Consider the following 21,480-nt stretch of genomic DNA (forward strand, 5'->3'; position numbering starts at 1 on the left):
ACCATGTCCAGATAAAACCTCCGGGGTGAAAAATTTGAATGAAAGAAGTTGAGTGAGGGAAAAAGTAAAAATATACGGTAATGAAAAAGTAAAAAACCGTCAGGTAGCAAAGTAAGATCGGCAACAAAACACACAGCAGCGTAAACAAGTCTGCAAGTTGACCAGTGAGATATACCTGCTGGAGCGCATGCTACGGGTGGGTGTTGTTATCATGATCAGTGAGCTGAGATAAGGCGGAGCTTTACCTAGCATAGACTTATAGATGACCTGGAGCCAGTGGGTCTGGCAACGAATATGTAGCGAGGGCCAGCCGACTAGAGCATACAGGTCGCAGTGGTGGGTGGTATAAGGCACTTTGGTAACAAAACGGATGGCACTGTGATAGACTACATCCAATTTGCTGAGTAGAATGTTGGAAGCTATTTTGTAGATGACATCGCCGAAGTCGAGGATCAGTAGGATAGTCAGTTTTACTAGGGTAAGTTTGGCGGCGTGAGTGAAGGAGGCTTTGTTGTGAAATAGAAAGCCGATTCTAGATTAGATTATTTTTTTTATTTTTTTTAACTAGGTAGGCAAGTTGAGAACAAGTTCTCATTTACAATTGCGACATGGCCAAGATAAAGCAAAGCAGTTTGACACATGCAACAACACAGAGTTACACATAGAGTAAAACAAATATACAGTCAATAATATAGTAGAAAATAAGTCTACATACAAAGTGAGCAAATGAGGTGAGATAAGGGAGGTAAAGGCAAAAAAGGCCATGGTGGCGAAGTAAATACAATATAGCAAGTAAAACATTGGAATGGTAGATTTGCAGTGGAAGAAAGTGCAAAGTAGAAATAGAAATAATGGGGTGCAAAGGAGCAAAATAAATAAATACAGTAGGGGAAGAGGATGTTGTTTGGGCTAAATTATAGATGGGCTATGTACAGGTGCAGTAATATGTGAGCTGCTCTGACAGCTGGTGCTTAAAGCTAGTGAGGGAGATAAGTGTTTGCAGTTTTAGAGATTTTTGTAGTTCGTTCCAGTCATTGGCAGCAGAGAACTGGAAGGAGAGGCGGCCGAAGGAGGAATTGGCTTTGGGGGTGACCGGAGAGATATACCTGCTGGAGCGCGTGCTACAGGTGGGTGCTGCTATGGTGACCAGCGAGCTGAGATAAGGGGGAACTTTACCTAGCAGGGTCTTGTAGATGACCTGGAGCCAGTGGGTTTGGCGACGAGTATGAAGCGAGGGCCAGCCAACGAGAGAGTACAGGTCGCAGAGGTGGGTAGTATATGGGGCTTTGGTGACAAAACGGATGGCACTGTGATAGACTGCATCCAATTTATTGAGTAGGGTATTGGAGGCTATTTTGTAAATGACGTCGACAAAGTCGAGGATCAGTAGGATGGTCAGTTTTACGAGGGTATGTTTGGCAGCATGAGTGAAGGATGCTTTGTTGCGAAATAGGAAGCCAATTCTAGATATAATTTTGGATTGGAGATGTTTTATGTGAGTCTGGAAGGAGAGTTTACAGTCTAACCAGACACCTAGGTATTTGTAGTTGTCCACATATTCTAAGTCAGAACCGTCCAGAGTAGTGATGCTGGACGGGCGGGCAGGTGCAGGCAGCGATCGGTTGAAGAGCATGCATTTAGTTTTACTTGTATTTAAGAGCAGTTGGAGGCCACGGAAGGAGAGTTGTATGGCATTGAAGCTCGTCTGGAGGTTAGTTAACACAGTGTCCAAAGAAGGGCCAGAAGTATACAGAATGGTGTCGTCTGCGTAGAGGTGGATCAGAGACTCACCAGCAGCAAGAGTGACATCATTGATGTATACAGAGAAAAGAGTCGGCCCAAGAATTGAACCCTGTGGCACCCCCATAGAGACTGCCAGAGGCCCGGACAACAGGCCCTCCGATTTGACACACTGAACTCTATCAGAGAAGTAGTTGGTGAACCAGGCGAGGCAATCATTTGAGAAACCAAGGCTATTGAGTCTGCTGATGAGGATGTGGTGATTGACAGAGTCGAAAGCCTTGGCCAGGTCAATGAATACGGCTGCACAGTATTGTTTCTTATCGATGGCGGTTAAGATATCGTTTAGGACCTTGAGCGTGGCTGAGGTGCACCCATGACCAGCTCTGAAACCAGATTGCATAGCGGAGAAGGTGCGGTAGGATTTGAAATGGTCGGTAATCTGTTTGTTGACTTGGCTTTCGAAGGCTTTAGAAAGGCAGGGTAGGATAGATATAGGTCTGTAGCAGTTTGTGTCAAGAGTGTCCCCCCCCTTTGAAGAGGGGGATGACCGCAGCTGCTTTCCAATCTTTGGGAATCTCAGACGACACGTAAGAGAGGTTGAACAGGCTAGTAATAGGGGTTGCAACAATTTCGGCAGATAATTTTTAGAAAGAAAGGGTCCAGATTGTCTAGCCCGGCTGATTTGTAGGGGTCCAGATTTTGCAGATCTTTCAGAACATCAGCTGACTGGATTTGGGAGAAATGGGGAATTCTTGGGCGAGTTGCTGTGGGGGGTGCAGTGCTGTTGACCGGGGTAGGGGTAGCCAGGTGGAAAGCATGGCCAGCCGTAGAAATATGCTTATTGAAATTCTCAATTACAGTGGATTTATCGGTGGTGACAGAGTTTCCTATCCTCAGTGCAGTGGGCAGCTGGGAGGAGGTGCTCTTATTCTCCAAGGACTTTACAGTGTCCCAGAACTTTTTTCAGTTTGTGTTGCAGGAAGTACATTTCAGCTAGCCTTTGCTTTTCTAACTGCCTGTGTATATTGGTTTCTAACTTCCCTGAAAAGTTGCATATCACGGGGGCTGTTCGATGCTATTGAAGTCCACCACAGGATGTTTTTGTGTTGGTCAAGGGTAGTCAGGTCTGGAGTGAACCAAGGGCTATATCTGTTCTTAGTTCTACATTTTTTGAAAGGGGCATGCTTATTTAAGATGGTGAGGAAATAGTAAGTCCATATGTCATGAAAAGAGCTGAGGTTTCTAGTACTACTTTCCCTGTACTATTTAAAAGAATCAGCTGACACTGTGATCTCAAGCACAAATAATCAGTCTAAGAGAGAATAATTAAAGGAAATGTACAGTACAATCCCAAGGAAATGACTGAAGGAAAGCAAGCAAAATGTCTCTCTCTATTGCTCTCTCGCTCAGAGACTGAAATAATAGAGTGAACGGGATGAAGGAGGGCAGATGATTTAGTAGCGGAGATAGACTAAAAGAGAGAGGGGAATAGAGAGATAGATGAGAGGAAGCAGCCAGAGGTATCCATAGAGAATGAATGGTTTATAGTGGGTGGCGTAAAAAAGCTGCCAGTAAGGTAGTGTGTTTTCAGTGGGTGTCTAAGACCCAGCACAGCATGGGGAGAGGTATCAACAGTATCACTGAGAAAAAGGAGTGCGCGGGTGAGTGATAGAAAGAGAAGAATGATAGAGAATGAGGGGAGAGAAAGGGATGGAGGAGAAATTATGGCGAACAATGGGGAAAGAGAGAGGGAGAGAGTGATAAACAGAGATGGAGGAGGAATGATTGAGAAAAGGGGAGAGAGGTAGGGAAACATGATGAGATGGATTGAACTCCCAGTAAAAAGTGATGGGAGGATGGAAAATGTGAGGACATGGAATAGATCATTCTGCCACTGAAAGAGATGGGATAAAGAATATGAATAGATGTAATAGTGTCCACTCTCAAAGTGTGACGAATAAGGCAGGACCACAACTCCAGAACTGTGATGTCAAGCTAATCCAAAGAAATCATGAGAGCATCTCACCATTTTGAGCATCTCACTCAAAATGACATTTGTGGGATATCCACAGGGCTTTCCTTTGATCGCGCAACACAGCATTCAACTATGCCAAGACTATGTTCATTCCCCAAAGACATGGATTTCAGCCCTCTGAACATTTTATTTGTCAGAAAGATAATCCTTTGGATACAGTAATATAAATGTTCACCTATGTTGATGCACAGATGTTATAATGCATTATCCGAAGGATTATCTTTGTGACAAATAAAAGGGACACATACAGTGGTTCCTCCTTTAAAAGTTGTGTCATACTGCCTCAGCATTCTGTGGCACGTCATTTAATTGTCAGCCATTTTTTCTGTTACTGCAAGTTATTGCTAGTTTGACCACCAGAGGGCATCTTTGAGAAGCATTTGATAGTATTCCGTATTGGCATTACCAGAGAATTGAAAACATTTTTTGTAATAACATAGTATATGGGTATGATTTTAAGAAATTTGGCTTAATTAATTTGATTAATATTATGGTGTTTCTATTCAGAGAAAAATGAAAAATGAAACCCTCAGGGCTTTCCGTTAGGATGGAATGGAAAATATGGCGTTGTACAACGTGACGGTCGGGAATAGGCTACAGGATTGGAGGATTCTAAATTGTTTGCCTTCATTAGTCAACTTTTTTCCAATATTTCTGTAAATCAGTGATATTTATTCCCATAGTAATTCGTTATGGATCCATAACTAAATTAACATCTGCATTTTGAAAGAGTATTTTTTTATGTGTTTGTTTGTTTATTAGGCTACTGTGCAGTCTACAATACATACTGTAGTAAACATGGGAAAGTGCTTGTTTCCTTACACAAGGGAGAGCAGGCCATGTCTGTACTACAGAATGCGGGGCACGCGGGAGACCGGGGTTCAAATCCCCAGTGGGGAGGAAGGAGTAGGCTGTTCTTATAAATAAGAATTTGTTCTTAACTGGTTCCATATGTGTTATTTCATAGTTGTGATGTTTTCACTATTATTCTACAATGTAGAAAATAGTAAAAGTATAGAGAAATCCTGGAATGAGTAGCTGTGTCCAAACTTTTGACTGGTACTTGCTGGAACCGAAATTATGGCGCGGTACAACGTGACGGTCGGCAGTACAGTACTGGGCTATTTAGCTAAAGAATCCCAGCAGGGCACAAGGAAGGAGTAGGCTGTCCTTGTAAATAAGAATTTGTTCTTAACTGACTTGCCTAGTTAAATAAAGGTTACACCAAGAGCATAACATTTCTGCACTTTAATTTTCTAATTCTTGTCTAACCAATACCCAAACTGAGATTAAGTGAAAATAAAAATCTCATTGATTTATCAAGACCAGTCCCTATGCTTGTCTCAGAGCAGTGCGTAACGGTTCTAAAATAGTTGTAGGCTTTTGCTTCTAACTTTTATATGCTCTTTAAATAAATAAGACCTACACCATTTTTAACAGCACATTACTCAACACTAGTGAGACTCATGTCGCCTATGGTAGGCCTACAGTATATCGAAAAATATTTTTTTCAATGACATGACTCTCCGCCAATAATTACATTTATAGGATTGGAGGATATCTATGGGGCATTTTCCTTTAGGATCTGTGAGAATATCTGAGAATATCTACGTTTTTTTTATATAATTCTAAATTAATTCATAATAATAGTAATAGTAATCGCTTTGTTTAAAAAGTAACGATATTTTGGAGATTTCGTTTTCATTTAACATAGAGTGAGCGAAAAAAAGGCAATTCTTGAACATGGGGTGAGACATTCTCACTAATTTGTAAATAAAGCCAGTTTGTTATTTAGAATTATTTATTTCTGGAGAAACCTAAATTGATTATTTAGCAGACATCACTTGCTTATATTCATGAAGATGATGAGCGATTGGCAATTCTTTAAAAAAAAAATATTATCAGAACATTAAGCATGTGTGTTCGCTTGTTTTGTACTGTTCTGTAGTTTCGACCCAATGATTCATCTGACAAACAAAGAACTTCGCGTCCTTCAGGTCCAGGCATGGATAAAAGCTGGTGAGACATTCAACAATGTCATCTTCACAGACGAATCAACCGTGGCCATTGAGCAATTTGCTCAAAATTGCTACAGAAAAAAGGAAGAAGAGTCCCAAGCATCCCCTCAAACTCCAAGTGTGGGGTGAAATTTCTCACCAGGGACCAGGCCCATATTTGATTTTTGATGGTAAGTTTGGCTATTTACAAAGCAAAAGGTACTTAAAATATTGTAGCCTACACCTCACGGACTGTTATGTGTTCCACAATAATTCACTCTTGCCTCCTTTTTCAGGTATCATGGCTCAAGATTTCTTTGAGGAAGAAAACATCAAGAGATATGCTGGACCCTATGTCAGAGAGGTGTTTCTGGGTACACATTGTTTCTTTCATGGTAGGATTACAGCAATATTTTGTTACGTTTAGGCCTATTTACATGTATATTTCTATTATTGTACCTAATTTTAGCTGTTAGGCTAAATGTCTTTTTTTCTTCTCCAAATGTAGACAATGACCTAAAACACACTGCCACCCGGGTTTGTAATGCAAATGAAGGCATAAACTGGGTCAAGACGCCAGCAGAGTAAGTAGACCTTTAAGTAGTAAAATAAAGGTTAAATAAAAATAAATAAATAAAAGACCTACAACACCTTCAGTAGGCCTACAGTATATCTAAAAATATATATTTTTTTCATCTCTACATGTACGTCTCCTGATTTAAACCCGATCGAACTTGTTTGGCATCAACTGAAAACATTCATCCGTAACTCTGCCAAGCCGACAGGCAAAGATGAACTGGTCAAGGCCATCAAGATGTTTTGGCTAGAGAAATTGACAATACAACAATGCAACAAATACATTGATCATCTCAGCAAGGTTTTATCTGTGGTCGTGGAGCTGGGTGGAAGTGCAACTAAAATGTAGTTAATATAAACATCCACATTGGAATGTCTTTTTTCTTGTTATTTTATTTTTATAACGAAAGCATAAAGATGTTGATGAAGAAATACTGTACTGCTGTTTTGAGTTAGAAATGTAACACTTTAGCATCGAATAAATTGCAAGTTGAGGTATTTTCACAACAGTAGCCGGGCTATAAAAAGTCTATTGTCCTGCTAATAGGAAACATTTTCATGATGGACTACATTCTTTATTGTAACCACAATACCACACATCATTTGTATCTACCTTTCCAATTACTTTTAGAGTTTGTGACATACAAATGTGTGCTTTTAATTATTAGTTACATTGTTTTAGTTCGAACATGCAGACTTTTTTTCTTTAAATGATTGTTTTATGTAGGATGCTACATTTTTGACCAGTTGCAATTGTAAGTAGGCCAAATAGAATTCCTACTTTGATTAGGCTGTTAAAGCTCATAGCCTACCTCAGCCAGTTAAGTTATTTTATATAGGTCTAGGCTCCTGAAGAAATAGACTCCAATTAAGCCCTCTTGTTGTTTGTAAAGTCAAATTAAAATAAAGATTTTTGTTGAAATTAATTGCTCGACTGGTGTAGGTTTTCTCCATCTGTTGGTGTGCAACACTTGCATTACAAGTCAGCTATATTTTCAACACCAGCCACTGTTCACCGCCTATTGATTGCGCTGTGGTTGCCACAAGTTGTTTTTTAAATTGAACCTTTATTTAACCAGGCAAGTCAGGTAAGAACAAATTCTTATTTACAATTACGGCCTACCTCGGCCAAATCCGGATGACGCTGGGCCATTTGTGCGCCGCCCTATGGCACGCCCAATCACGGTCGGATGTGTTAAAGCCTGAATTCAAACCAAGGACTGTAGTAAAGCATCTTGCACCGAGATGCAGTGCCTTAGACCGTATATATATACAGTTGAAGTCTGAAGTTTACATACACTTAGGTTGGAGTCATTAAAACTCGTTTTTCAACCACTCCACAAATTTCAAGACAGGGCATTTTTTTCAAATCTGAGCTACAGTTGAAGTCGGAAGTTTACATGCACTTTAGCCAAATTCATTTAAACTCAGTTTTTCACAATTCCTGACATTCAATCCTAGTAAAAAATCCATGTCTTAGGTCAGTTAGGATCACCAATTTATTTTAAGAATGTGAAATGTCAGAATAATAGTAGAGAGAATGATTTATTTCAGCTTTTATTTCTTTCATCACATTCCCAGTAGGTCAGACGTTTACATACACTCAATTAGTATTGCCTTTAAATTGTTTAACTTGGATCAAACATTTCGGGTAGCCTTCCACAAGCTTTCCACAATAGGTTGGGTGAATTTTGGCCCATTCCTCCTGACAGAGCTGGTGTAACCAAGTCAGGTTTGTAGGCCTCTTTGCTCGCACACGCTTTTTCAGTTCTGCCCACAAGTTTTCTATAGGATTGAGGTCAGGGCTTTGTGATGGCCACTCCAATACCTTGACTTTGTTGTCCTTAAGCCATTTTGCCACAACTTTGGAAGTATGCTTGATGTCATTGTCTATTTGGAAGACCCATTTGCGACCAAGCTTTAACTTCCTGACTGATGTCTTGAGATGTTGCTTCCACATAATTTTCCATCCTAATGATGCCATCTATTTTGTGAAGTGCACCAGTCCCTCCTGCAGCAAAGCACCCCCACAGCATGATGCAGCAACCCCCGTGCTTCACGGTTGGAATGGTGTTCTTCAGCTTGCAAGCCTCCCCCTTTTTCCTCCAAACATAACGATGGTCATTATGGCCAAACAGTTCTATTTTTGTTTCATCACACCAGAGGACATTTCTCCAAAAAGTACGATCTTTGTTCCCATGTGCAGTTGCAAACCATAGTCTGGCTTTTTTATGGCGGTTTTGGAGCAGTGACTTCTTCCTTGCTGAGCGGCCTTTCTGGTTATGTCAATATAGGACTCGTTTTACTGTGGATATAAATACTTTTGTACCTGTTTCCTCCAGCATCTTCACAAGGTCCTTTGCTGTTGTTCTGGGATTGATTTGCACTTTTCGCATCAAAGTATGTTCATCTCTAGGAGACAGAATGCGTCTCCTTCCTGAGCGGTATGACAGCTGCATGGTCCCATGGTGTTTATACTTGCGTACTATTGTTTGTACAGATGAACATGATACCTTCAGGCATTTGGAAATGGCTCCCAAGGATGAACCAGACTTGTGGAGGTCTACAATGTTTTTGGTCTTGGCTGATTTCTTTTGATTTTCCCATGATGTCAAGCAAAGAGGCATTGAGTTTGAAGGTAGGCCTTGAAATACATCCACAGGTACACCTCCAATTGACTCAAATTATGTCAATTAGCCGAGGAGGTCTACAATATTTTTTCTGAGGTCTTGGCTCATTTCTTTTGATTTTCCCATGATGTCAAGCAAAGTTTGAAGGTAAGCCTTGAAATACATCCACAGCCTGTGGTCGCCCAACGCCCTATTAAGACACTTTATGTTGCTGTTTCCTTTATTTTGGCAGTTACCTGTACATTTCCTTATGGTGTAAAACTGTTTTTCATCAACACACCCATAAAGACACACTTTTTTTTATTCCACACCACAATCAGTAGTCTCACTGCTGGAAGCAACAGGTGCATGTTCCCTGAGTAAAACCCAGTAGAGTGCCTCTCACTTCTTGTTACTGTAATGATGGAAAATTGCACTCTTCACTTTGATCCAGGACCAATGCTGTTGCTGTCTGTGATGGAAACACTCACTGGGCGTGGTGGGCTTTTTATCAGAGCTGACTTTCTTTAATCATGACTTTCATCATCGAAGCGAAACAATGGTTATTTTGTGATTCATTTTGCTCCGTCATAAACCATTCTAAAAAGCAGTGTGTGTGCATATATATATATATATATATATATATATATACCCATAAGAGTGCCATACAACTCATAATAATGGCGCCAGAGCATTGTTGCATTATTTCTCTGGATGCTACAGTACCTATTTCACCAAGCGAGGAAGAGCTCATTACTGAACAATATTTCCCGTCATGCCAAGATCACTGTGTCATTGAGAGAGAGAGAGAGAGAGAGAGAGAGAGAGAGAGAGGGGGGGGAGAGAGATATGAAGAGAGAAGGAAAGAGGGAAGAAGAGCGAGAGAGAGACAGAGAGAGCAAAAGAGAGGATACAGAGTATTTCCCTCGGGAGTGTTTCTTCTTGAGGAGACTTTTCAGAGAGTAAGAGTGATATTGCTGATTTGACATGGCGTATGCAGCGAGGGAAGGACAAGCGGAGATAAACAGTGTTTGTAAACACAAAGTAGCCAGAACTAAAGAAGAAGAAAAAGCAGGCCATAAACATACCGAGATCGTCTCACATGTTGAGTTATCTGTATTCTGTGATTATAGGAAACAAACAAAGAGTATCTTTCTGTATGTTTTTCTAAGATCATACTAACCCTCCTCATAACTCCACACAAGTGAATACTCTAGTTTTGCCAAAGAGTTCTGAAACATTCTTGTTAAAGCTTGACTAATTTGTTTTTTATCTGTTTCTGTCTAGAATCAAGTGCTGGCGAGAAGAATGCAAGGAAACACCCTTGGGACCTCTAATGGAATGGAATAGTACAATGGCTGCATTGAGGAAAAACGACAACCCTCCTTTTCAACCAGAATCCCACCGCTAGACTGTATTAAAGCAGTCGAGGGTATTGAATTAATGTCAAGCGTCTCGTGGAGGCAGCATCATGCTGCACCGCTGGAAGTAGCTGGAGGACCACCCATGGAGATTCCACCTCCTCGACGTTCTCAATGCTCCTAACACACACCAAGTAAACAGAAATGCCTTCAAAGGTCAGCTGCTTATACTTGTTGACGGTCGTTTGCTGGGCTAGCGCTCTCTGGTACCTGAGTCTGTCCCGTCCCTCCACCTCTTACGTGGGCCAGCTGTCCATCCCCATCCGCCAGAAGACCAAGCTCACCAAGAACGTGACCTTCAGCAATATACGGACTCGGCCGCTCAACCCGCACGCCTTCGACTTTGTCATCAACGAGCCCAAGAAGTGTGAGACGGTGGCACCTTTCTTAGTCATCCTGATCAGCACCACCCACAAGGAGTTTGACGCACGTCAAGCGATTCGAGAGACGTGGGGCGACGAGAGCACGTTCGGCAATGGCGTTCGCGTCCTCACACTCTTCCTGCTTGGGAGGAACACGGACCCGGTGCTCAACCAGATGGTGGAACAGGAGAGCCAGATCTTCCACGATGTCGTGGTGGAGGACTTCATAGACTCCTACCACAATCTCACCCTCAAGACCCTGATGGGCATGCGCTGGGTGGCCACCTTCTGCTCCAAGGCACAGTACGTCCTCAAGACGGACTCGGACATCTTCGTCAACATGGAGAACCTTGTCTACAATCTCCTCAAGCCCACCTCCAAGCCGCGGAGACGCTACTTCACGGGCTACGTCATCAACGGAGGTCCGATCAGAGACATGCGCAGTAAGTGGTACATGCCCAGAGACCTTTACCCTGAGGCTAAGTACCCGCCGTTCTGCTCGGGCACTGGGTACGTGTTCTCGGCGGATGTGGCCGAGCTCATCTACAAGACGTCTTTGCACACCAGACTGCTCCACCTGGAGGATGTGTACGTGGGGCTGTGCCTTCGCAAGCTGGGCATCCACCCCTTCCAGAACAGCGGCTTCAACCACTGGAAGATGGCCTACAGTCTGTGCCGCTACAGACGGGTCGTAACGGTCCACCAGATCTCCCCGGAGGAGATGCACCGCATCTGGAATGACATGACCAGCAAGAAACACCTCAAGTGTTAATCAGCTACCTACAGTTAGTGCCAATATGAGGAGGTCCTGAATTCTTCTTCTTCTCCTTTATTGCTTCTTCTCTTCCTCCTCCTCTGCCCCTTCCTCCTCTTCCGATCTCTGCTTTTCTTTGTCAATGTACAGCACATGACCCGGAGGAAACGGTACTATAACAATAACCTTCTGGCCGTTTGCATAGTCCAAGAGACGCTTCGCTAAAAAACTTTTTATCAGACCAAGGTTACTCTCTGCTGTTGTAACTCCTGCATTCTCCCCCTTAGCTATTGATGAGTTTAAAGGCCACAGGTAAGAAAATAAAATTATTCTATACATTTTCTGAAATATATTTGATTAAAATGACTTTATGACTTTACTTTACTCTATGAAAATCAAATAATGTCCCACAATGCAACAGTACGCCATTTGCACCATACGTTGTTTATTAGATGAAATCACTAAAACACAGAGATAGAAGCTTAGCAGTGGAACAGAATAGCTCAGATGCTATTAGGCTAATCGATGTAGGCAACGCTGCTAATTTACAGAAAAGGTCTGGCCCCATTACTGAAGTAGTAGGGATGATAAGAAATACCAAGATATACAACCTATGTAAATGTTCAGCTGTCAGTTAGGTTGATAATGAATGTCCACTCTTCATTTCCAGTCTTTGTGTATTTAATAAAGATGTATTTGTGGGATGTACTGTTTTGGTACCGCAACAGATGTTGTCATAGTGAAAAGACCATGATAAGTTCACGATGTAACAATGTGCTGTAGACATAGATTGAGTGTTCATTGGAATGATCTAAGATTGTTAGAACAGGAGACTAACAGTTCAATGGACCTACTGTGTGACATGACGGACATACTTGCCTCTGCAATTGAGTTGTAATATATTGTTTTAAAGATCAAACATATTTTCTTACTATGTATTTGGAGTCCTTTGTATTGTACTATGTAGAGAAAGACTTCATTTCTTGAACACCGGTATTTCTTATGGGACTGTACAAATGGCGATGTAACGATATTAACCACATGCATTCCCAGGTGAATGTTATTCTATCTGTATGTGATGTGCAATAATTGTTTCGCTCTTTAAGCCGTGCTGTGACAAGACAGACTGCAGAGTGTTATATTTTATATTACTTGAAGCCGCATTACATTAAAGACTTATTTCATTTTAGAGTGTATTCCTTTTTTCCACGTATTTGGGATTTAAAAAATGCTGTAATTTATTGTGTGTGATCCTAAAAAGAGGGCAGTTTATAATATTGTTTAATTATTCAATGGGTTTTATTTCAATACATGCAGTAGACTGCCAATTACCTATTTATACCTGAACTAATGACTTCAGCTTTACCCAAGTCCCTCTCTGTAGTTGCAGTGCATCCGGTAATGAATTGTAAACATGTTCGGCGCTCATTAAGATTGCCTATCAACACAACTCTCTGTGTAAAGCTGTCAACACGCCATGAACAACTACTCAGAGAAACGCCTTCATGCTACGACTCTGAACTACTCGACTGAATACTCAAGATTTGCATTTGCTCATCTGTAGAGGTGTGTGTGTGTGTTTTGAGTTTTCAATTAGGCTCCCCATTAGCTGATGCTATTGGAGACAGCTGGTCTTACTTGGGTCCGACACATACATTACAGACATTTAAAAACGTGTGTGTGTGTGTGTGTGTGTGTGTGTGTGTGTGTGTGTGTGTGTGTGTGTGTGTGTGTGTGTGTGTGTGTGTGTGTGTGTGTGTGTGTGTGTGTGTGTGTGTGTGTATTTATCAGTTGCACATACATATCAGTACATACACACAAAAAAGTAGGTCACATCGGAAGCGGGTGTGTGTGTGTGTGTGTGTGTGTGTGTGTGTGTGTGTGTGGTGTGTGTGTGTGTGTGTGTGTGTGTGTGTGTGTGTGTGTGGTGTGGGTGTGTGTGTGTGTGTGTGTGTGGTGTGTGTGTGTGTGTGTGTGTGTGTGTGTGTGTGTGTGTGCGTGTGTGTGCGTGTGTGTGTGTGTGTGAGATATGTAAGAATAGAGCTCCAGTAATTGGTTCTTCCTATCTGTGAGAGCAGGTTTGTCAGATGCCGACAGGTGTGTGTGTGGCGGGGGTGAGAACACTTTGAAACACAAGTTTACCATCATGGCTCCTGGGAGCTGCTAGGAGCCTCTGGGGAGTTAGGTAGATTCTATATAGAACAAAAGGGGATTCTCAACAGTATATATGTTGAACACACAAAGACACACTGTGGTAAAACATTTACAGTGTTCTCACAAACAGTATTGTCAGGAAATCTTTGGGGACAGACACATCCCCATGTCCTAACCGTTTCCCTCACAATAAGAGTATTCCCAGATGCTGTTCTGGTTGAAAATCTATTTGGTTAACTTGTGATCAACTTCAAACCCCTTGAAATGTAATTGGACTTTTAATACTGTAGATAAATGGTGTTTTAATGCCTTGCTCCATTCTAATGATCCACTTAACCACATGTTGCCTTCATTCCCAGAGATTGTTCAGTAGAATGACCGTTTAGCTGATGGTTTTCTATTAAATGACTCACGGGTGATACATTCACTATATGACTCATTCTGTGTTCCATAGATTGCAGTTATATTTGCAGTGTTGTGCAATAAGCTGAACAATTGGGAATAACATACTGTGCTAATGGAAGACATGTGGGAGACAAGGAGGCATCAGCCAGACAGACGGAGAAGGCAAACTGCTGTGCTGACAGATAACGGTAGTTCCGGTGAGTTTTTGAAGTGGATTCATTTATCGCAATAGACTCTAGGCTATTCGTAAAACAAATTGGAAAATAAAGAGTTACAAGTTTCTTAGTTGACTTTTATCACATTCTAAGTGCATTTAAGTAAAAAACTAAACCACGTAAAAAGTTGCGACCCAAGTTAAAAATATGGTACCAATCTGAGGGCAGCATGTACCATCTGCCATGGTAGCAAAGGGCTCCTTCAGATGAGGGCTCACTGAAAGCAGCTGGGCACACAATCGTTTTTATTTTCAGTGATGCTATTGTATCACAAAATGATCTCTGAATATACAATGGGATTATGGAGTGGGTGCTGTTGGTTGGTGTTATTCAGTGGGAGGAATATACATAGGGATTCTCTGAATCTGTTTCACAGAGGGCATTGATGGATCTAATAGGGAGAAGTTATCTAGGGTACTCATTGTGCACTGTTTTGTGTTGAGCCTGTGGTCTGTGTGTATGAGAGCATACACACAGGAGGGAGGGGGGGGGGGGGGGGGGGGGAGATGCTGTTGCCCTGCCTTTCTGAGCGGGTGAGTGCAGATCACTTGTGAGTGTTGAGGAAAAGCCTTGAAATAGAAATGATCGAAGAATGAGCCATTTTTATTCTAGTGCCAGTCTCCTAGGAGACAAGCTCCCCCGCTCACACTGTGATGAAGCAGAAAAATGAGTTGATTATGCGGAATTTAAAATCTAACGTTTTTTTCACACATCTGCCAATCAACAGCTATCTCCTCAGGAACTGTCTTGCAAAGCTGCATGCCGTGCTGTATGTGAGCAGGCCTGTCGGTGAGTGCTGTATGTGAGCAGGCCTGTCGGTGAGTGCTGTATGTGAACAGGCCTGTCGGTGAGTGCTGTTTGCGAGCAGGCCTGTCGGTGAGTGCTGTATGTGAGCAGGCCTGTCGGTGAGTGCTGTTTGCGAGCAGGCCTGTCGGTGCGTGCTGTATGTGAGCAGGCCTGTCGGTGTGTGCTGTATGCGAGCAGGCCTGTCGGTGAGTGCTGTATGTGAGCAGGCCTGTCGGTGAGTGCTGTATGTGAGCAGGCCTGTCGGTGCGTGCTGTATGCGAGCAGGCCTGTCGGTGAGTGCTGTATGTGAGCAGGCCTGTCGGTGAGTGCTGTTTGCGAGCAGGCCTGTCGGTGAGTGCCTGTAGGCCTACCCATGCCAAAGCAATACTCCACCACATGGGTAAATACCCCAACTCAATCCTCAGTGCCGAGTAGTTCCAAACATCTATTGACACGGTCTTGCACTCTAGAGAGGGTACACTGTATTTGGCAGTTGGTGACATTTTCTTATTACTTAGAACTGACTTAAAGGTCAGGATTTGATACAGTGCCGCTATGATCCTCCCACATGTTATTCATCTTTGTTACAGTTGCTGGATTTTAAAAGTGTGATAAATATGCATGAAACAAAAGTCAATTTGTTTGGATTGGAATGTTTTGGGATTGAATTTGCATTTCCCCCGCTGCAAATCAGATCAATTGGAATACTTCAAGAGAGGCAAGCAGAGAGACAAGCTGGGTTTGTGTTCTTGTGTCTGCTATCTTTTACTCCATTGAACCACAACGATAATATAATGCCCGTCCCTGCAGTTTTTAGGGAAGGGATTTTGTCTGCCTCGTTTTTCAGACAACACTTTATATTTGCCCCAAGACGATTTGTGAAGGCAGGCTTTGAATATATCACATCAAATCACATGCAGACATTGCCTCAGACATATCTTATATTTGTAAGACATCCTGTTGACATGTAATCCCTAAAGCTAATGCAATACGCCGTTCATGGACATCCTGACTGCTTTGAACATTCAGTAGTCCAATAGTCCAATAGTTAGAGGATAAAAACGTAATATTCACCGCACACTAAAGACGTGTCATCTAAGCACACAATCAACTCTGACTCATACTGAATCAACTCTGACTCGTACTGAATCAACTCTGACTCATACTGCTCATACTGCACAGTTGACATTCATTCATTCCCTCTCTTTCTGTTCTCTACGCCACAAGCCTGTCTGCATCTAAAAAAAACTGCTTTCTCTATCTCTGTCTCTATCTCTGTCTCTATCTCCTGTCTCTATCTCTTTCTCTATCTATGTCTCTGTCTCTTTCTCTATCTCTGTCTCTATCTCTGTCTCTTTCTCTATCTCTGTCTCTATCTCTGACTCTTTCTCTATCTCTGTCTCTTTCTCTATCTCTGTCTCTTTCTCTATCTCTGTCTCTTTCTCTATCTCTGTCTCTATCTCTGTCTCTTTCTCTGTCTCTATCTCTGTCTTTCTCTATCTCTGTCTCTTTCTCTATCTCTGTCTCTATCTCTATCTCTGTCTCTTTCTCTATCTCTGTCTATCTCTGTCTCTGTCTCTGTCTCTGTCAATTTCTCCATCTTTGTCTCTTTCTCTATCTCTGTCTCTATCTCTGTCTCTATCTCTGTCTCTTTCTCTATCTCTGACTCTTTCTCTATCTCTGTCTCTTTCTCTGTCTCTATCTCTGTCTTTCTCTATCTCTTTCGCGCTCTCTATCTTTATCTCTGTCTCTTTCTCTATCTCTGTCTATATCTCTGTCTCTTTCGCTATCTCTGTCTCTATCCCTGTCTCTTTCTCTACCTCTGTCTCTATCTCTGTCTCTTTCGCTATCTCTGTCTCTTTCTCTATCTCTGTCTATCTCTGTCTCTGTCTCTGTCTCTGTCAATTTCTCCATCTTTGTCTCTTTCACTATTGCTGTCTCTTTCTCTATCTCTGTCTATCTCTGTCTATCTCTGTCTCTATCTCTGTCTCTATCTCTGTCTCTTTCGCTATCTCTGTCTCTTTCTCTGTCTCTTTCTCTATCTCTGCCTCTATCTCTGTCTCTATCTCTGTCTCTTTATCTGTTTCTTTCTCTTTCTCTACCTCTCTCTTGCTCTATCTCTGTCTCTTTCGCTATCTCTGTCTCTTTATCTCTGTCTCTTTCTCTATCTCTGTCTATCTCTGTCTCTATCTCTTTCTCTGTCTCTTTCTCTGTCTCTTTCTCTGTCTCTTTCGCTATCTCTGTCTCTTTCTCTGTCTCTTTCTCTATCTCTGTCTCTATCTCTGTCTCTATCTCTGTCTCTTTTGCTATCTCTGTCTCTATCTCTGTCTCTATCTCTGTCTCTTTCTCTCTTTGTCTCTTTCTCTATCTCTGTCTCTATCTCTTTCGCTATCTCTGTCTCTTTCTCTATCTCTGTCTCTGTCTCTTTCTCTCTTTGTCTCTTTTTCTATCTCTGTCTCTTTCTCTGTCTCTATCTCTGTCTCTATCTCTGTCTCTTTCGCTATCTCTGTCTCTTGCTCTATCTCTGTCTCTTTCGCTATCTCTGTCTCTTTCTCTATCTCTGTCTCTGTCTCTGTCAATTTCTCCATCTTTGTCTCTTTCACTATTGCTGTCTCTTTCTCTATCTCTGTCTATCTCTGTCTATCTCTGTCTCTATCTCTGTCTCTTTCGCTATCTCTGTCTCTTTCTCTGTCTCTTTCTCTATCTCTGCCTCTATCTCTGTCTCTATCTCTGTCTCTTTATCTGTTTCTTTCTCTTTCTCTACCTCTCTCTTGCTCTATCTCTGTCTCTTTCGCTATCTCTGTCTCTTTCTCTCTTTGTCTCTTTCTCTATCTCTGTCTCTTTCTCTGTCTCTATCTCTATCTCTTTCGCTATCTCTGTCTCTTTCTCTATCTCTGTCTCTGTCTCTTTCTCTCTTTGTCTCTTTTTCTATCTCTGTCTCTTTCTCTGTCTCTATCTCTGTCTCTATCTCTGTCTCTTTCGCTATCTCTGTCTCTTGCTCTATCTCTGTCTCTTTCGCTATCTCTGTCTCTTTCTCTATCTCTGTCTCTGTCTCTGTCAATTTCTCCATCTTTGTCTCTTTCACTATTGCTGTCTCTTTCTCTATCTCTGTCTATCTCTGTCTATCTCTGTCTCTATCTCTGTCTCTTTCGCTATCTCTGTCTCTTTCTCTGTCTCTTTCTCTATCTCTGCCTCTATCTCTGTCTCTATCTCTGTCTCTTTATCTGTTTCTTTCTCTTTCTCTACCTCTCTCTTGCTCTATCTCTGTCTCTTTCGCTATCTCTGTCTCTTTCTCTCTTTGTCTCTTTCTCTATCTCTGTCTCTTTCTCTGTCTCTATCTCTGTCTCTTTCGCTATCTCTGTCTCTATCTCTGTCTCTGTCTCTTTCTCTCTTTGTCTCTTTCTCTATCTCTGTCTCTTTCTCTGTCTCTATCTCTGTCTCTATCTCTGTCTCTTTCGCTATCTCTCTCTATCTCTGTCTCTTTCTCTCTTTGTCTCTTTCTCTCTCTCTTTCTCTGTCTCTATCTCTGTCTCTTTCGCTATCTCTGTCTCTTTCTCTATCTATCTCTGTCTATCTCTGTCTCTTTCTCTGTCTCTTTCTCTGTCTCTATCTCTGTCTCTGTCTCTATCTCTGTCTCTGTCTCTTTCTCTGTCTCTTTCTCTATCTCTGTCTCTATCTCTATCTCTGTCTCTTTTTCTATCTCTATCTCTGTCTCTATCTCTGTCTCTTTCTCTCTTTGTCTCTTTCTCTATCTCTGTCTCTTTCTCTATCTCTATCTCTGTCTCTATCTCTGTCTCTTTCGCTATCTCTGTCTCTATCTCTGTCTCTATCTCTGTCTCTTTCTCTATCTCTTTCTCTGTCTCTATCTCTGTCTCTATCTCTGTCTCTTTTGCTATCTCTGTCTCTTTCTCTATCTCTGTCTCTTTCTCTATCTCTGTCTATCTCTGTCTATCTCTGTCTCTTTCTCTGTCTCTTTCTCTGTCTCTATCTCTGTCTCTGTCTCTATCTCTGTCTCTGTCTCTTTCTCTGTCTCTTTCTCTATCTCTGTCTCTATCTCTATCTCTGTCTCTTTTTCTATCTCTGTCTCTATCTCTGTCTCTATCTCTGTCTCTTTCTCTATCTCTGTCTCTTTCTCTGTCTCTATCTCTGTCTCTATCTCTGTCTCTGTCTCTTTCTCTGTCTCTTTCTCTATCTCTGTCTCTTTCTCTGTCTCTGTCTCTATCTCTGTCTCTATCTCTGTCTCTTTATCTGTTTCTTTCTCTTTCTCTACCTCTCTCTTGCTCTATCTCTGTCTCTTTCGCTATCTCTGTCTCTTTATCTCTGTCTCTTTCTCTATCTCTGTCTATCTCTGTCTCTATCTCTTTCTCTGTCTCTTTCTCTGTCTCTTTCTCTGTCTCTTTCGCTATCTCTGTCTCTTTCTCTGTCTCTTTCTCTATCTCTGTCTCTATCTCTGTCTCTATCTCTGTCTCTTTTGCTATCTCTGTCTCTATCTCTGTCTCTATCTCTGTCTCTTTCTCTCTTTGTCTCTTTCTCTATCTCTGTCTCTATCTCTTTCGCTATCTCTGTCTCTTTCTCTATCTCTGTCTCTGTCTCTTTCTCTCTTTGTCTCTTTTTCTATCTCTGTCTCTTTCTCTGTCTCTATCTCTGTCTCTATCTCTGTCTCTTTCGCTATCTCTGTCTCTTGCTCTATCTCTGTCTCTTTCGCTATCTCTGTCTCTTTCTCTATCTCTGTCTCTGTCTCTGTCAATTTCTCCATCTTTGTCTCTTTCACTATTGCTGTCTCTTTCTCTATCTCTGTCTATCTCTGTCTATCTCTGTCTCTATCTCTGTCTCTTTCGCTATCTCTGTCTCTTTCTCTGTCTCTTTCTCTATCTCTGCCTCTATCTCTGTCTCTATCTCTGTCTCTTTATCTGTTTCTTTCTCTTTCTCTACCTCTCTCTTGCTCTATCTCTGTCTCTTTCGCTATCTCTGTCTCTTTCTCTCTTTGTCTCTTTCTCTATCTCTGTCTCTTTCTCTGTCTCTATCTCTGTCTCTTTCGCTATCTCTGTCTCTATCTCTGTCTCTGTCTCTTTCTCTCTTTGTCTCTTTCTCTATCTCTGTCTCTTTCTCTGTCTCTATCTCTGTCTCTATCTCTGTCTCTTTCGCTATCTCTCTCTATCTCTGTCTCTTTCTCTCTTTGTCTCTTTCTCTCTCTCTTTCTCTGTCTCTATCTCTGTCTCTTTCGCTATCTCTGTCTCTTTCTCTATCTCTGTCTATCTCTGTCTATCTCTGTCTCTTTCTCTGTCTCTATCTCTGTCTCTGTCTCTATCTCTGTCTCTGTCTCTTTCTCTGTCTCTTTCTCTATCTCTGTCTCTATCTCTATCTCTGTCTCTTTTTCTATCTCTGTCTCTATCTCTGTCTCTATCTCTGTCTCTTTCTCTCTTTGTCTCTTTCTCTATCTCTGTCTCTTTCTCTATCTCTATCTCTGTCTCTATCTCTGTCTCTTTCGCTATCTCTGTCTCTATCTCTGTCTCTATCTCTGTCTCTTTCTCTATCTCTTTCTCTGTCTCTATCTCTGTCTCTATCTCTGTCTCTTTTGCTATCTCTGTCTCTTTCTCTATCTCTGTCTCTTTCTCTATCTCTGTCTATCTCTGTCTATCTCTGTCTCTTTCTCTGTCTCTTTCTCTGTCTCTATCTCTGTCTCTGTCTCTATCTCTGTCTCTGTCTCTTTCTCTGTCTCTATCTCTATCTCTGTCTCTTTTTCTATCTCTGTCTCTATCTCTGTCTCTATCTCTGTCTCTTTCTCTATCTCTGTCTCTATCTCTGTCTCTATCTCTGTCTCTTTCGCTATCTCTGTCTCTATCTCTGTCTCTATCTCTGTCTCTTTCTCTATCTCTGTCTATCTCTGTCTCTTTCTCTGTCTCTGTCTCTTTCTCTGTCTCTTTCTCTATCTCTGTCTCTATCTCTGTCTCTATCTCTGTCTCTTTTGCTATCTCTGTCTCTATCTCTGTCTCTTTCTCTCTTTGTCTCTTTCTCTATCTCTGTCTCTATCTCTGTCTCTATCTCTGTCTCCTTTGCTATCTCTGTCTCTATCTCTGTCTCTATCTCTGTCTCTTTCTCTCTTTGTCTCTTTCTCTATCTCTGTCTCTCTTTGTCTCTTTCTCTATCTCTGTCTCTATCTCTATCTCTGTCTCTTTCGCTATCTCTGTCTCTTTCTCTGTCTCTATCTCTGTCTCTTTCGCTATCTCTGTCTCTTTCTCTCTTTGTCTCTTTCTTTATCTCTGTCTCTATCTCTGTCTCTATCTCTGTCTCCTTTGCTATCTCTGTCTCTATCTCTGTCTCTATCTCTGTCTCTTTCTCTCTTTGTCTCTTTCTCTATCTCTGTCTCTTTCTCTATCTCTATCTCTGTCTCTGTCTCTTTTGCTATCTCTGTCTCTATCTCTG

The 21,480-nt window shown here is 41.8% G+C and overlaps 1 protein-coding gene across 3 annotated transcripts in view; it reads left to right on the top strand.

The window, feature by feature from the left end:
* Positions 1–12,686, top strand: part of LOC106575305 (beta-1,3-galactosyltransferase 1) — a 126,131-nt gene extending 113,445 nt beyond the window's left edge. For 2 of the 3 annotated variants that reach the window (XM_014151754.3, XM_014151756.3), the window contains one exon: positions 10,248–12,686. In XM_014151754.3, coding sequence (XP_014007229.1) covers positions 10,526–11,515 — 990 coding nt within the window. In that variant the 5' untranslated portion in view covers positions 10,248–10,525 and the 3' untranslated portion in view covers positions 11,516–12,686. Of the gene's footprint in view, positions 1–5,775; positions 5,967–6,071; positions 6,171–6,283; positions 7,278–10,247 lie in introns of those variants that run through there. The other variant, XR_001321729.3, reaches the window with a different exon arrangement.
* Positions 12,687–21,480: the final 8,794 nt, after the last annotated feature.

The sequence above is a fragment of the Salmo salar genome, chromosome 17 (genome assembly GCF_965601325.2).
Source record: "Salmo salar chromosome 17, fSalSal1, whole genome shotgun sequence".
Taxonomy (NCBI): Eukaryota; Metazoa; Chordata; class Actinopteri; order Salmoniformes; family Salmonidae; genus Salmo; species Salmo salar.